This window comes from Gopherus evgoodei, chromosome 20 (genome assembly GCF_007399415.2).
Source record: "Gopherus evgoodei ecotype Sinaloan lineage chromosome 20, rGopEvg1_v1.p, whole genome shotgun sequence".
NCBI classification, from domain to species: domain Eukaryota; kingdom Metazoa; phylum Chordata; order Testudines; family Testudinidae; genus Gopherus; species Gopherus evgoodei.
In genome coordinates, this window is record NC_044341.1 from 5,848,878 (window position 1) to 5,865,027 (window position 16,150).

The 16,150-nt window shown below is 55.6% G+C and overlaps 1 protein-coding gene across 1 annotated transcript in view; it reads left to right on the forward strand.

The window, feature by feature from the left end:
* Window positions 1-856: 856 nt before the first annotated feature.
* The window catches only part of TINAGL1 (tubulointerstitial nephritis antigen like 1), a 32,355-nt gene continuing 17,061 nt past the window's right edge, over window positions 857-16,150 (forward strand). The window contains exons 1-5 of the mRNA XM_030538706.1: window positions 857-995; window positions 4,593-4,918; window positions 7,789-7,852; window positions 13,462-13,554; window positions 14,798-14,912. Coding sequence (XP_030394566.1) covers window positions 4,615-4,918; window positions 7,789-7,852; window positions 13,462-13,554; window positions 14,798-14,912 — 576 coding nt within the window. The 5' untranslated portion in view covers window positions 857-995; window positions 4,593-4,614. The remainder of the gene's footprint in view (window positions 996-4,592; window positions 4,919-7,788; window positions 7,853-13,461; window positions 13,555-14,797; window positions 14,913-16,150) is intronic.

Below are 16,150 nucleotides of genomic sequence, written 5' to 3' on the forward strand. Positions count from 1 at the left end.
GGTGGGATTTGATTTTTCCTGGTAAATGTCGATAAACGTCGATTTCGCTGCCCATACCCAGACTGACAAATAATATCAAAATCTACAGACTATTACAGTCAGAGAAATGCTGCTAGAGTCCCGATCCCACCATGTAGACGTCTGACCTAGGCTTGTTATAAAAGGACCAGCGACTGAACAGTAAAACCAGGGACGATTTGTCCCTTTTGGGGTATTTGCTGGGCGTGTGATCCTGACCGTTTGTGTTTGAGCAGTTTATAAAGCTTTCACATTTGGAGCCATTCACTAGTTGTCTGAGCCCCTCCATAATTTTTCACGACTATGGGAATTTAAATCAATAAAAAGAGGAAAAATGCCTAAAAATAAACACCTACATTAGCCATCGAAATTCTGCCAACCCTACGTATTGTCTAGGAACAAGCTGCAGCACAGTCGCGCCCTGGGGCGTTATTTTGGGTGCCAGAGTATTGCGATATGGCAGGGCAGTGTAGCTTTTGGGGAATGTGCCTGGTACAGAGGGGGTGCACCGTTTGGGGTTGGTTCTCATGCAGGCTGCAGCTGGGCTAGATGAAGCGTGGTTCTGATCCGTTCTGGCGATTGCTCTGCGTCGGTGTTGGCGAGGGTTAATTGGGGTGTGAAGAGGGGAAGAAAGAGTGCTGGGATTGGGACATAAATCTCCCTGTGCAGCTACCATCCCTTAAGCCAAGCTGAAGTGTCAGTGAGCTCCCCGAAACCCCGTCCCTTGGCCGGGAATGTGGAGCCCTGTGAACACTGCAGCCAGGGGAGGCTGGCTGACAGCGGAGGAGTGGAGGTGGGAAGGCGGGTGCTTCATAAGGAGTGCCCGGGCCCCTTTGCACCAGTGTGTGCGAGAGAGCCAGGCCCAGAGGAGTGGCTCCGCTGCTCTGCCTGTGGTAGGATTTCTGTCCTGCAGGGGGACGACAGGACTTTTGCTGGCGAGTCCAGACTGCTGCTGTGCTGGGACAAGCACGGTTCAGGTAAAACCTTCTTCTTTCCTGGCAGGGAGCTGGGCTCTAGTGGGCTTTGCCTCCTCCCTGTGGGTTTTGCTGGAGCTGTGGGTGGCCGATTTCTGCATGGAGCAGCCAGAGGAGAGGGAAGGAATCAGCTTCATGGATTTCTCACTGCTTTAGGGGAACGGGAGAGACATTGTTTTGTTTCTTCAAGACCTGGATTCAGCTTCTGAGTTAGGTTCGAAGCTGGTTGCAATCCAGGAGGATCAGCTGCCAGCCGGTCCCAGCCCAGAGGGGCTGGCTTAGCTGGGGTGAACATTGGGAGGCCTTGCAAATATTTCATACCTTCCTGGGGAGATGCACTATCGATGGGGGTTGTGTGTAGTGGGAAGGTTGGAGGGGAGGACTTTTACTGGGAGGGACTGGGACAGCTTATCCCTGGTGTGTGTAACAGAGGTGCAGCCGGGAGGAAGGAGCCAGCTGCTAAGCTCTGAAGGCAGCAGGGTGTGTTTGGGCTGGTGCTGGAAAGCAGAATTCCGCTAGCGTTTCCTTGCTGCACTGCCGGGGGGAGCTGATTTCCCCTTTTTGCAGGCTTTCTTTCCCACCAGGGGATATGCACCATGCTTTACAGACCGGGGGCAAGATCTGCCCTCATGTTACACCTCGTACTTGACTTCAGCAGGGTTGCAAGCACGGGAATGGGATCCAGATTTGGCCCCGCATTTGCAGGGATGACTTCGCCCAATACTGAAATGCAACATTCTCCGGGGTGGGACCTAACGGCTGTTTTACAGTCACACAGCAATGCTGCCGGGGGAACACTCGCCCAGCAGTGAAATGCAGCCACCTCTAGGTGTTGTACAGTCGCCCAGCAATGCTACTGTATGCGGGAGTTTAAATACCACCAGATTCCAAGCATTTTCCTGAGCCCACTTCAGCTTTGCTGCTCCGGGATTTATGCCCCATGCTGCTTGTTTCCAGGATGTCCCAGACCTAGGTCAGAGGGTTAAGCTAACAAAATGAAGGCAGCTTGCTTACCTTGCAGTAAGCACAGGGGTTGGCAAAGACAGATTGAAATTCCTTTGCTGTCTTTTGACCTTCGTTCCCCTCCCCTTCCCCATCTAAGTTAGCTGCTGAGCCCTGGAAACTCATCACATTGTATAAATCCTAGATCACAGCACTGGTCATTCAGCTGCACATTCAAACTCACTATCAGAAGGCCAGGCCAGGGAGTTACAGGCAAGGCTGCTATAACTCAAGTGAATATGAAAGAGAGGGAAGGATTGAACGCAGGCTGGAGCCGTACTGGACTAATTTCCCCTTCATAGTTCTGCTGCTTTCCCCTCAGTCCTGTCCTGCAATGCTCTGCTATTCCCACAGCCCCCTGCTGCCACAGCTCAGGCCTCCCCACCTGCCACAGCTCAGCCGGTGCCCCTCAATTCTGCCCTGCCGTGAGTTCAGTCCTGCAGTCTGGGATACCATACTGGCCCTTGCAGATCAAAGAGACAGAGAGAGGAAAGCTCTGTTCTGACATGTCCCTGAACAATACTGAGAGGAAGACGAATAAAACCTCTGGGCAGGGATTGGTGTGAGGGGAAGAGCTGCAGGGAAGGTCCCTGGGATGGTGCATTGCAGGGCAAAAAGACACACACACTTCCAATTATTTTCACTCTTGGTGGGCGGGTAGATCCCACCCTTGGGCCAGATCCACCCTCAAGCGGCCACTGAAAGAACAAAATCGATTTAATCCTCCGCTTTGGCAATGCTGGTGCAAACGGGGGCTGGATGCTCTGGTTTCAGATTAAAAACATCATAATTTTGAGTGAGTTGAAGGGCAACAGTTTCAAAAGTGCCCAAGTGACTTCGGAGCCTAAATCTGATTGATCCTGAGTTGTTTAGTTTTTAATGTTTTAAGCTTTAAAAAAAAAGATTCAAGCTACTGTGAAACGAGACACTCTGAATCCGAAACCAGCATGTTCCGGGCACAGACTTGCACAGAAATAACAGCCTCTGTTTTTGGTGTAGCCTGGCTCGCAATTGCAGAGATGTCGGTAGGCTAAGGGCTTGTCTGAAGGGCTCGCTGCACTGGTTTAACAAAAGGGGCGATTTTTAAACTGGTTTAACTGACCTCGTGCACGAGCATGTGGACAATGATTTCAGTTACAACCAGGCTTTTTTGAGTTTAGCCGCAGGATTAAGGGGTAGGAAGATCCAGTGGTTAGGGCAAGAGGCTAGGCTGTAAGAGACCTGGGTTCAAGTCCCTGCTCTGCCCCAGACCTCGTAGGTGTACTTGAACAAATCACTTAGTTGCTTTGTGCCTCAGTTTCCCCATAGTGCTGCCCTGCCTCACAGGGAGTTGGGATAAATCCATTAAAGATTGTGAGGACCTCAGAGACGAGAGTGATGGGGGGGGGGGGCAGATAAGTCCCAGAGATGGATAGGAATAAGCTGCTCTTCCACCAGATTCAGAGCATCCCCCAGGAGCTCGCGCCCATTTAACTAAACCAGTGCCAAGTCTTGTGTCGACGCCTGGGTCACTGCAGGCAGGGGCTGCAATGGTGCAGCAATGCCCATGCAAAGCGCTCGTGTAGCTCGGGTGCTGCCGCGTGGAAAGAGGCTTGCGTTGGGCACATCTCAGCCTTTACCCCAGTGCAGCAGCTGGATGCCTGCTTCTCCAGCGTCCAGTCCCTTGTGCTGTCACTTACAGGCGTGCGGAGTGAGTGTGAGACACTGCCTCTCACGGGGGTGTTGATTCCCACCCACTCTGCACTGGTGGACGTGCCTGCACGAGGTCCGTGTGTTGCAGGATTGGGCCCCGGCGTTACATTGGGGCAAAACGCCCTAGTGCAGGCAGGCCACCAGAACAGGAGCGCTGGATGAGTCCAGGGGAGGGGGGATTCCGGATGCAAGATTGGGCCCCTCCGGCCCCAGCCCCACACAAACGCCACACAGAGGGCCAGACTCCCCCTTTGCTTGCACCACTGGAGTCCATGGGGCGGTGCAGGGCAAAGCGTCGGCATGTAGGGCCCGATTCTGCTCTGAGCCTGTGTCGCTGCAGAGGAGTGTGCGAGAAAGCCTTGGTCCGTGTAGTGCAGGCCAGTGCATACGGGGGGCAGGATGGGGGTAGGGGTCAGGGGAGGACATGCCCAGCCACATGCCCGGCAGCCCCCTCCCTTTAGAACTGAACCCCCCGAGTGCAGGTGAGCTGCTGCATGGAGCTCACCAAGCTGCGATCAGACAGGGCCCCGAGACTGGTCCCCACCCCGTGCCCTGGTAACAGCAATGCTGCGGCAGTGTGAGTGGTGCAAACACATGGCCTGGCCCAGCCATGGGGTGTCTCATAGGCTGCAGCCCGCCAGGCCGCTCTCACCCCCTTTCAGAGGCTGCCCTGACCTGCCCGGCGCTGGAGACGAAGGCCGTGCTGGCTGCGTTGATAAGTTCTTGCTTTCTTTCTCCCGTCTGAGGGGATTAAACAGGAACACGCTTCTATACGTTCCTGGCAGCTTCTCGCTTCTCCCCTCTGAGCCCTTAGCCCAACCCTAGGAATGAAGCCGTGGGCCAGGAGATGCCTGCGTCCACTCTGGACCCTGCCTTCCTCACGTCCCATCCTTCTCTCCCCTGCAGAGCCAGGGACGTTGGCCCAGAGATGAGGCTGCTGTGGACTCTCCCGACCCTCTGGCTGTTGGCAGCAGAGGATCTCTCTGCCCACAGGGCCCGGACCCGCAGGGAGCTGGCACCGGGCTTGCATGAGCGGGGGATCCGTGACGCCGGCGGCTCGTACTGTGAGAGGAATGATGCCTGCTGCGCCGGCAGGGACGATGCCTGCACCGTGCCCTACCTGGATACCATCTGCTACTGCGACCTCTTCTGCAACCGCACCGTCTCTGACTGCTGCCCTGACTTCTGGGAGTACTGCCTGGGCATCCCACCCCCTGTGGTTGTGCTCAAAGGTAGATGGGGAAGACCCCCTCCAGCAGCTCGCTCTGGCCTGGCCCAGGGCCTCTGGATATCCACCTGGGGTCAGCAGCAATGCAAGCACCATCCCTCACATCCACCCAGCTCCCGCCCATCCTCCTGCCCCAGAGCGACCCCCATAACTCAGTCCCCAGGGCCTGGCTGCCAATGATAGACCAATCATTCCAGTGGAGTTTGTGTAGGTCAAATCTGTCCCCTAGGAACTAGGCTGAGACCCACCTCGCCACCCAGATATCTATCAAATGGATTTCAACCTGCAATCTCAGGGTTTCCTGGCCCTCAGTGACCCCCCACCTCTCTGTTCTCCTTTGGAGTCAACAGCAACTCCACTCAACTGGGCCTCTGTTCCCTCTTCTGCCCACTTGGCTGCTGTCCAGCAGCCATCCCCCTGTCCCATCCAAAAAGGGACCACCCCAGGGTCAAATCCCCAGACATGGGGAGGCATCTCCTTCTGCCTCGTGCTGATCTGCTTGGCATTGGGCTGCCTTTGGATCCTTCCAGGGGACATTGCCAGTCATCGGTCTCTCCCGCCAGCACCCTTATCGCAGATCCCACTTAAGATGTGATCATTTCCTTGGCAGCTGCGAGAGCTCAGCTCGACAGCGGCTGGGAATGTGTGCACTTCACACGCGTCATAGCGGCTTTCCTCTGGCCCTGGGCTGCAGAGGGGAGGAGGGACACTGCCAGCAGCTTTTCCTAGAGCTCTGCCCGCCTCTTGAGCAAAGAGTCGTAACCCCAGAGGTGTCAGGCGCTGGAAAACCAATGGGCGGGGAAGGGAGACCTCGGATCTTGCTCCTGGGCAAACCCAATCCTGGCTTAAGAGGTTTAAATGCCACTGGAGACAATGGAGGTTTGGCTTCCTAATGCCCAGTCTGACTTTGCCCTGGGGGGTAACGGAGAGCAGAATTTGGCCCAGTACATTCCAGTTCCATTTCTAGGAACAAAGTCAGAGCCTCAGCTGGTGTAAATCAGTGTAAATGCACTGGAGCCCTGGTGACTTCCACCAGTGGAGAATCTGGCTCACATTAGTCAGTGACCATTCCTTAGCACCCTTTGTCTGCAGGCCCTGCAGCGCAGGGCACCTTGTGGGCTGTATTCTGTGTGCCGTTACGCCAGAGTAAATCCAGATAACACTTTGGTCTTCAACGGACTCACTCCAGAAGGTCGCCTGGTGCAGCTGGACGGAGAATCTGACCCTCTGTAGATAAATGGGGCTGCCCGGGGCTGAAATGTGGCAGCTATCGCCTAGTAACGCTGCCCAGCCAGCTGGGATGGGAGAATGAAGGAGACTTTCATGTCTGCTTCAACCCTGCCAGGGGAATTCCAGGATAAGGAGCCAGGCTGGAGTTTGGCCAGTTCCATGCATTACATCCCGACGCTTGAAAATGGGACCTTTCATGGTCCAGTGCTCAGGGCCTTGCGTTGATGCTGCTGTCGCTGGGATCAGAATCTGATCAGTCAAGATCATGGCCCTCAGAGCCATGTATGTTTCTCTGTCATGTTAACCCTGACATGCCGTGCTGGGGAGGCTGCATCCGCTGGGCTGCGTGTCCCTCCCTCAGATGCGTGTCACAAAACTCTTTCTAAGAAGCCATTGAGGAACCAGCCGGCGTATAAAGATGAATAAAACGTTTGTAACTCAGGCCCTTATCAGAAATGTTTCCAATCCACATGGGCGTGGGCGGCGAGTCTCTCGCATGATCTCACCCTGTGAATGCCGCTCTCTGGGAATGACTCCTGCCCTCCCCAGTGCAGGGTCCCACAGTTGTGGCACAACCACCAGGCGCTCTTTACGACATCCTGATCAGGGGGCCAGTGTGAACCCTTTTCGGAGTCGCGGAGGGGTTGGCCTGAGGGGGGGAGTGCTCTGTGGCAGCCATGCTGGGACACGAGGGTCCCATGCTGGGAGTGTGGGAAGCCGACCCCTAAGCCAGGGGGGCAGGTTGTGATCTGTTATGCCGGTGGGAATTCAGTTATTCTGGATTTACACCTGTGCAGCTGAGAGCAAAGCCTGGAAACCCCAGTGACTGAGCTGTGGGGAGCAATGAGGAAAGCCTGGGGCATGTTTACATCAGCGGTTGCAGGGCATGCGTCACACCTGGGACACGCTTCGCTTGTCTGGCACCGAACCCAAAACCGCACAAACAGCCTCCTCTGCACCACAGCACATGCCCTGAGCCAATGAGTCAGAGGGTGACAAGTCAGCCTTCCCGCCCCCTGTCTCCAATTGCACTTTGTCCAGGTGCCTTTGCACAGCTCCCGGCTGGGAGACAGCAAGGGGAGGAGTGAGTTAAAGGCTGGCAGGGCAGTTCAGTTCAGTTCTAGCAGAAGCTGCACAACCTATTGGACCCCAGGATAGTTGGAAGGACCTGGCTCCTCCTCCCATGAGACCGAATTTAACCCTTTCATGTCCTGAGAAGCAAGAGCTGTACCCCCCGAGTACAGCTCAGGTAGGCCTGGAAAACCTGTCAGATTGGCTGTGATGCAGAGGGGTACAGAATATTTCCAAGGCAGACCCCAAACCATTCTAAATGGGTGGACGGATTAGTTGGGAAGGGTGGCCCAGGGTTTGGGCGCTCACTTGGGATCAATTCCCTGCTCTGCCACAGACTCCCTATTTGACTCTGAGCGACTCACTTAGTCTCTCTGTGACCACGGCTCCTTATTCTGCGTGGGCTGGTGGTGTGGCTTATGGTCCTAGTGCTGCTCCTTTGAAGTCAGTGGAAAGATCCTCACAGACTGGACGGGGAGTTGCTTTGTGGTAGCCGTGATCTAACTAGTCTCATGTGCACGCTTGTTCAAAAGTTCCTCACTGTGGTCTGTTCTTCACCTCTCTCCTGTCCAGGTTGTGATCGTAGTGGACAGAAATACCCAACTGGAGCCACCTACAGAGAAAACTGCAACCTCTGGTGAGTGCTTTGGCTTTCTGATCAGGGTTCTTGCTGTCGCCAAGCGTTGCTAATTATTTCCTCAGCTGCTAATGAGCTGTTTGCCGTCAGCTAAGTCAGATGACTCAGGTTTCTCTTTCAACCATTCAAAATGTATTGTTCCTTAGCGGAACCCCCTCCCCAAGATTTCTGACTCCTCCCCTGACAGAGAGATCTCACAAGGCTGTGGAATAGCGTCCTAGTGTGCTCAGCGGGAGGCCCATCACTTATAAAATGAGACTGCATAGAGCATCCCAAAATGTGTTGTAGGGGCCATCTGTACTGGCAGGAGAGTGGGGCCAGAGGCATGACCCGCCACAGATTCCAGCGTTCTCTGATGCCAATCCATGGGGATTTGGCTGGCTTTGAGATTTGGGTGCCAGTCTCCTTGGGAACTGCCAGCTTTTCCCTGGGCCTGCAATGGAACGGCACAGGCTGCCCAGAATTTCCACTGCAGAGCCATAACGCAGCCGGGGGGGGGGGGGGGGAGTTTCTGGAAACTGGGCCTGCATGTTTAATGACCCACAGCGAATCCTTCGACTTGCCCAGTGTTAAATTGGTGATGAAATCCCAGATTGGGTCAGTTTCGGCTTCATCACTGTTTCCTGCAGAGGTGTCACCAAGACCAAATTCTGCCCTGATAACCTCACTGTGGCTTAGAAATGTAGCTCTGGAAGGGACCTCAAGAGGTCATCTAGTCAAACCCCTCAGGCTGCAGCCCCAGCACAGGCAATGGTTTGCCTCAAAGCTGGCTACGGTTGCATCACGAATGAACCTCTTTTCTCAGTAGCTGCTGAGAGCCAATTCCAATCTTTACAGCTGTTTCCAAAGTATTTCTGGAATTCTAGAAATCAAGATGGGAAAGACAGATTGGGCTGTTATGTCTCTCCATGTGCAAAGAGCAAACAGATGATTTAGGTGCGAATGGCATTTATTTTAGATGAGGAGAACAGCGCAGAACAAAAGAAGTCTCTATGAGAGAGCGCAGTGTGTGCAGTATGTGTCGCCTAACAGTCTGTGCTGAACTGAGCACAAAATGGCTGCCCACCGCTACAGAGAGCAGGATCCCTATAGATTTAAAGGGGCAGGATACAGAAAACGAAGGCATAAAAACATCAGAGCTAAATATACCAACTGAGCCTTACTGTAGATCAGGGATATCCCTGCATGCTAATAATGGGCTGGATGCTTGTCTGAGTTACACTGCTGTGAATCAGGAGTGACTCCACTGATTTTTTGTGTAGCTGCTCCAGATTTATACGGACATTAGTGCAGCACCCTGTATCAGCTGGTAGGAAGCTTGCCCGAGAGGCCAGCACCTGTCTGAGACCATGCAGCCCAGCATTGAGTTGGGAGGATATCGAGTGTATGACAATCACAGCAGAGCATCTCTGGAAATGCCCAGCCCCACCCCTTCCTCCTCCCACCCCCCCCCACCCCCGGCCACAATTGTCTGTCTGAGGAGCCAACTCTGGCTGGTGTTTTATCAGCAGGAATGCGGGGGTGGGATGCACTCCATCAGTGTTGAAGCAAACTCTTCCCTGACCAGTTCCCAAACTCCTGGGGCCGCAGGGGTCAGACCCTTCCCAGGGCGGGGGCTTTAATAAGGGCTGAAGGTTCCCAAGATTAACCGTCTGCCTTTCCTGCAGAAGGGGAGTGTCTTCCAGCAGGGCTGGGCCTTTGCGGGCTGAACATGCCTAATGCCAAAATATTCCCAGTCCTGACCCCACGTAGGACTTAATAAGCAATTCCCCTTTCAGCTCTTACTCCAGATGCATCTGCATCTTGTGTGACCCCCCAGCTACTCATACTCAGTTATCTCTCCCCGTCCTCCCCCCTAGACCCCCCAGGTCGATCCAACCCTGCATCGGCCCAGAGTTAGAGGCCATTAGGTCTCTCTCCAGCCATAAGGAGGCCCCTGCTGCTCCCCCTCCCAGCCTCCAGCACAGCAGCATGCTAGGGCTGGTGGGAAGGGCCACCGGTGACCTGGTATGGTTGCCAACCCGTAAGGGGCTGCTCTAACTTACACAAGGGGCCGCTCCAGCCCCCAGAGCAGCCTAGAGTCTAGGAGGCAGAGGTGCAAACGTCTGTTTACTTCGTGCCATGGGACTGTTGGGCACCTTACACACGAACACTCCTCCCCCACCGTTTTTAACAGGGCCTGCTCTTCTCCTTGTTTTAGTTCCTGCGAGCGATGCAGTGTCTGCACCCTGTGGATTGCAGCGGGGTGAGACCCTCTCCCCAGGGGTTAATAACAAGATGCTCCAGCAGCCAGGGCACCGCCGTGTGTGCAGTGGCCAAACAGCAAGGAGGGGGGAGCGAAGGGCTTGGAAAGCATCTGGGAGGCTGTGGAATTTGAACTCTGGCTTTTTCCATTGCCTCACGGGCGCAAGGCAGCAGCGCGATCGCCAGGCAGAGGGGAGGGAAGGTCCCCCAGGGTTATAACACACACAAGGAATGTTAGGCCTGAGAGAGGAGCCTGCGACCCCTGGCCCCAGGGAGGCTACCGTGGTTGTTTCTGTTTCGGGTGAGCCCTTTCCCCACTGAACAGTGATGTGCTTCCCTCCCGGCTGGACTGTGGGCTCACCTAGACTCACGTGGGCTGTCAGGACCTGGCTGCCGCGTTCGGGGGGAGTGGGGTGGGAAGGGTTAATTGGATGTGACTGTCTTGCTTTTTTATAGCACTATCCGTGCAAAGGTCTGAAATAGTTTAATACAAGAGTCATTGGTGAAGTGATCCCTTCCTCCCAAGAGTCCGGGGAGCGGGAGGCTTTTCTCCATTTCAGATGGGAAACTGAGGCTCAGGGAGGACAGGTTGCACAGCAAGTCAGTGTCAGAGCCAGGAATGGAACCCAGGAGTCCTGAGGCCCTGGCTACTGCTTTCAGTGCTGGCGAGTGCAGAGGAACAGCCAGTTTCTGATGAGTCAGGGCGGGACAGAATTCATGTACCCCAGGACCAGGGGAGAGGAGCAGCCCGGGGCTTGGGCAGTCACATTCAGCCCTGTGCCCCTGTCGCCCGGCTCAGATGCTGACACCCTTCCGGCAGCCCTTCCACGAGCAGAGATGCTTCTCTCTGCTGCCTGGGGACTCAGGGAAGGGAGGGATGGCTCCTGTGAGCCCTGGGAGGGATGGCTGGTTACTCTTCAAACCACTGATGGTTTCTAGCAGGTTATAAACTGTCCCCTCCCTCCGCCTGGTTTCTGAGAGCTCCCTTGAGCCAGGGGGCAGGATGCAGGAGCACACAGCTCTCCATTGGTCCTGGGCAGCTGGTGGGGAGTGGGAAGCCAAGGAGCAAGTGCTCCCTTCTCCCTCCACCTCCACCCCCTGACCTCCCTGGGGTGGCCCACAGCCATCAGCTGGAATACAGAAGCCTGCATGTTTAGCACCCATTTGGCCCCAGAACCGGTCCAGGCAGCTGGTGTAGGGAGCCCGGTGTGGGATGGAGGGAGGGGATCACTGTTTGGCCAAGGGAGGGGAGGGGTGGGATGGGAGGGAGCAGTCACCCCCTCCCCCAGCTCCTTTCTTCACCTCCCTTCATTGCCCAGGGAGGGGGGGAATATCTCCTCTCCCCCACCCCGGCTGTGTTCCCACCCTCTCTCCTCTGCGGTGTGGCGGGGTCGGGAGGGTGTCGCTATCCACACCCCAGTGCAACACCTGCCTCCATCTGCCCAGCGGTGCCCGCCCAGACTGTCCATGCAGCCCCGTTCACCTAGGGTGACCAGACAGCAAGTGTGAAAAATCGGGACGGGGGTGGGGGGTTATAGGATCCTATATAAGAAAAAGACTCGGGACTGTCCCTATAAAATCAGGACATCTGGTCACTCTACGTGCACCCAGTGGCGGGAGCCTGGCAGCAGGGTTGCAGGAGCACTGGACATCCACTGCCCCCCCGAGGGGCAGTCGTCCCCTGCTGGGAGGAAGGCAGGGTGAGATCTCCCACTCAGCGTCCTGGGAAGGGAAGAGTTAAGGCCGGGCCCGGGTCTGCAGTGCTGCTCTGCTCTCAGCTCTGGCTATCCTTGAGAGCCCGGCCTGGCAGCTCCTTCGCCTTAAAAGGAAGTGCAGCCTGTCTGGGCTGGAAAAGGAGCAAAAACCAGCGGGGCTCTTGGAGAAAATACCAAGCATTGCTTGGAGCTTGGTTAATGCTGGAGAAGGCTTGTGTGAGCTCCCCGTGGGTGCCAGGGGACTGGAGGTGCTGGAATGGTGTGTGTAGGGGGGTGGGAGGGATGGGTTTTGTTTGGTGCCTATGGGAGTGAGGGGGCTCAGAGGCCTGCTTCATGCTTCCCACCCACCCACCAGCACGCCACAGCTCTGCTGCTGCACCCTGATCCAGAGCTGCAGCCCCCCCCTCCAGCCCCACGGATCCCCTGCCCCGTAGGGCACAGGACACTTGCTGGGCTGAACTAGAGTCAGTGGTGGCTGCTCTGTAACTTGGAGTCTTGCAGTTGAATCTGAGGATTTCAGTGACTCAGCCAGAGGCTCTGGGCCTGCGGCAGGAGCTGGTGGGCAACCCGGTTCTCTAGCCTGTGCTGTGCAGGAGGTCAAAGATGATCAGGATGGTTCCTTCTGGCCTGAAACTCTCTAAGCAGGGCCTGTTCTTCCTTTCCTCCCCAGCTCTTCTAATGCATCCCAGGCCTGGTCTCCACAGAGAAGTGATTTCAGGGTGATTACGTCAGGGAGGGGTGTGAAAAACCCACACCCTGGAGCTCTGTAGATGCAGCTAGAGCGATGGAAGAATGGTGCCTTTGAAGGGGAAGGCAGGAGTTCCTGCCACGATGGAGAAACCCCTTCTGTCGCTGCTGTCTGTGCCATGGGGATACAGCGTAGTGTCACTGCCGAACCCGTAATGCAGACATGGGCTGGCTAGGTTTCCCCGAAGGTTTAGTACAGACTCTCGTGTTCCCAGGTTTTAACACGGGTTGCTGAACTAATGGAAAGGCAGCAATAGCTGCTCTGAACCTTCCCCCAGCTCCAGAGTTTATTGATGTTTGCAAAAGCCTGACTAACTTTCAGCCTCATTAGTTTTCATCCCATGCTCTTTTGCCCTTCCAAGCTCCAGCAGGGACCAGCAGGGGAACGGGTCACAGTCTCATGCCAAGGACTGATTTCAAGGGCTTTCTGGCTCAGTTTTGAAGACCCACGTGGCTCCAAAGGTGCAGAGAAGTGAGTTTAGTTGCTTCTCTGAAGGCAGCATCCAACCCTTTAAGTGCTGGCTTTCAAACGGAGCAGAGTGTAGGCAGATGGGCTGCTGGGGGTTGGAGGGAGTCCTTGGTGGGTTGTGGGAAGGCGCAGGAGCTGAGGCCGATAGCTAAATCACAACTCTGGAGCAACAATGGATGCAGCTTCCCTCGAGATCCAGTATTGGCTGCCACCTAGGGTAGCTCCCCCAACTTGTGCTGTGGGCAGTGAGTGGGTGAGGTGGCTTTGGGTGCCGTTGGGGAGTGAGTGAGAGGTCCCAGCCTCACACGACAGATCTCTAGCGCTGGCAGACATGTAGCGGTTCTGTCCTGCGCCGATGGCAAGGCCTTGTCCCACAGTTCCCCAGTGGACCTGCTTCCCTGGCTGACCCTTCTCTTATCTCCTTCTCTTCCCAGCACCTGCAGCGGGAACGGGAAGTGGGACTGCGAGCAGCACGCCTGCCTCATCGATGGCGAGATGATTGATGCCATCAACAGAGGGAATTATGGGTAAGAGCTCTTTGCCAGGAGGGCGGGGCGAACGAATTGCCATGGCCTTTGAAAGCCTGAAGGTTGGAGGTGTTGGCATTCCACTGTGGGTCCATGGGGCAGCCCCATGCTCTGAGAAACCTGCAAAATGCTGGGCCGGGTTCGCTGGGAGTGTTTGGGTCCTGGTAGCACAGAGAGCCCTCAGCTGAGATCACGACTCCATTGTGCTCGGTGCTGTACAGACACCCAGAGAGAGAGAGTGCTTGCCCCGCAGAGCTTACAGTCTATACAGACAAGCCGGACGCAAGGCGGGAGGAAGGAAGAGTTCATTACAGAGGGAGAAACGGTGGGCAAGCGAGGGTTAACGTTCTGCCCTGTGCCTCCAAGCCTGGTTTTCGTAAATGAAAAGTCCTGACAACTGTTCTGAGGATGTTTACAGTACCAGTGGCCCCCAAAAAGGCAGGACGTTTGGTGGTTTGTTTGTTTTTTTGCAAAAAATGAAAAATTCCACCCGCCGACCAATTTTGAATGAAAATTTTCAGTTTAGAAAAAAGCCATTTCTGGTTAGAAAAATGTAGCCCCATTCTGGCCTACAGCCCCTGTGCCCCACTGCGTTGGCACATCAGGGCCGGGGCGGGGGATGGAACCTCTCCTGAGGCGTGTGAGCATCTGGTAACCAAACTCTTCCCTTAAAATGCTGTTAGATGATTGTTAGCACCTTGGGAGCACGGCTGGATTTGCGGTTAAGGCACTGGCCGGACACCTGGGTTCCGTACCAACCACTAGAGTGACCTTGGTCAAGTCCCTTAGCCTGTCTGTGGCTTCATTCCCCATCTGTACATTGGGGATAATAGCACTGCCCTCCCCTGCCTCTCCGGGGTCCTGAGAGAGTGAATATTAAAATGCTGATGCCACAGTAACAGGGCACAGATAGGTGCCTAGAACGGTGTGGCTAAGCTCCCGCTCTGTGTCAGGGACCAAACCAAAGCCCTGTGAACATCTCTGAATGGGCCACACTGACCCTGGCGGGGAGGAATCTGGCGATGACCCTGCCCAAGTACTGAGGTGCCCAGACATGGGCCCTGCAGCCTAGGCCCATCTCTGTGTTAAACACTCTCATGCCCCCAACTAGCACTTCCAGGGGTGGAGCTGGTCAACGCTCCACATCTTCAGACTGAGCCATGTAGTGCTTTCCACGGCTGGGGTCGTGGGCGTGTCGTGGGTGCTTTGCCCTCTAATCGGACCTGTGCCTGTCCCTCGCTAGCTGGAGAGCTGCCAACTACAGCCATTTCTGGGGGATGACGCTGGACGAAGGGATCCGCTACCGGCTGGGGACCATCAAACCACCCCCCCTGGTCATGCACATGAATGAGCTGCAGGTGAGTCTGTCTTGCCTGGCCCAGTCCTTGAATGGGGTGGGGGTTGGGTTACATCCTGGGCTGTTTAGTTCCTGTCCACTCGAGACCAACTCTCCCATCCCAGGCTGCAGCTGGGATTTGATCCCGGGGGGGGGGCATTATCCCCATTATACAGATAAGTACTGAGGCACGGGGCAGATTAAGTGACTGGACCAAGGTCATACTGGGTGTCTGTGCCTGAGCTGGGAATTGGCCCAGTCCCGGCAGGGCCTTCCCCTTTGTGCTCGAAAAGGCTCCATGCTTTGGCTCAGGGCTGCTGCTCTCTGCTGTTGATTATTGCCGAGCTGCAGAAGCTCCAGGCGGTCCCGATTCGATTTCATGCACCGGCAGCCTTTTGCCACACGGGCTTCCAAGGCAAGTTCCTGAGCTGCAGCTAACGCCCGTGAGGATCCATGTGGCAGGGAGCACTATCAGGGCCTGCCTGCCCACAATGCTCGCCTGCGTGCGGACGTGCCCAGAAGCATGCACACACCCGTGCACAAGCGTGCTGCTCACCTGCAGTGATGCTGTACAGGGGGCTTTGTGGGGATCTCATTAGGCCTCTTCCTCTGGAAACCCCAGCTCAGAACCTTCAGCCTTGCAGTCCCTGGATTCTTTTCCTTTCCTTCATCTGTTTGTTTCCCATCGGAAAGCGAGGTCTGCGCCGGCCCCCAGGCCCCTGCTGTGCCACTGCTGAGTCTGCAAAGCCGGCCTGCTGCACGGTGCATTACCCCGGACACATTCTGTCCCCAAAGGCTCCTGCTAGAACAAACACATGTACAGGGACTGCCAGGGCACGACACTGACATCGCCTGGGCTCTGCTCCCATCCAGTTTACCGTGGAGGGTGGCCCCTGCCGGTGTGTGTGGAAAAGTGACGGGCGCTGCTCAGACTCATTCTTTTCCAAGCACATTCTTGGAGAGCAAGATGCTATTTTTCCAGTGGGGGCTGGGGGGAAGTCAGCTGGCTGAGCCAGGCAGGAAACCCAGGCTGTCAGCGGATGGGACAGGCCGTTATTCCAGCTTGCGCTATTGTTCGCCTGCTGCACTTTTATTTTATTTTATTTTTTTGTCTCTTGGCACTTCTGCTTGACCTGGGACTCGGGGGTGGTCTGAGCCAGGGCGGGAAGAGGTGTGAATGGGGGGAAAGGCCAATTTTCATTTTGCTTTCCCATTCTCGGGGATTCCCTGTATTCATCTGAGCCAGGTGCGGGGGCTGCA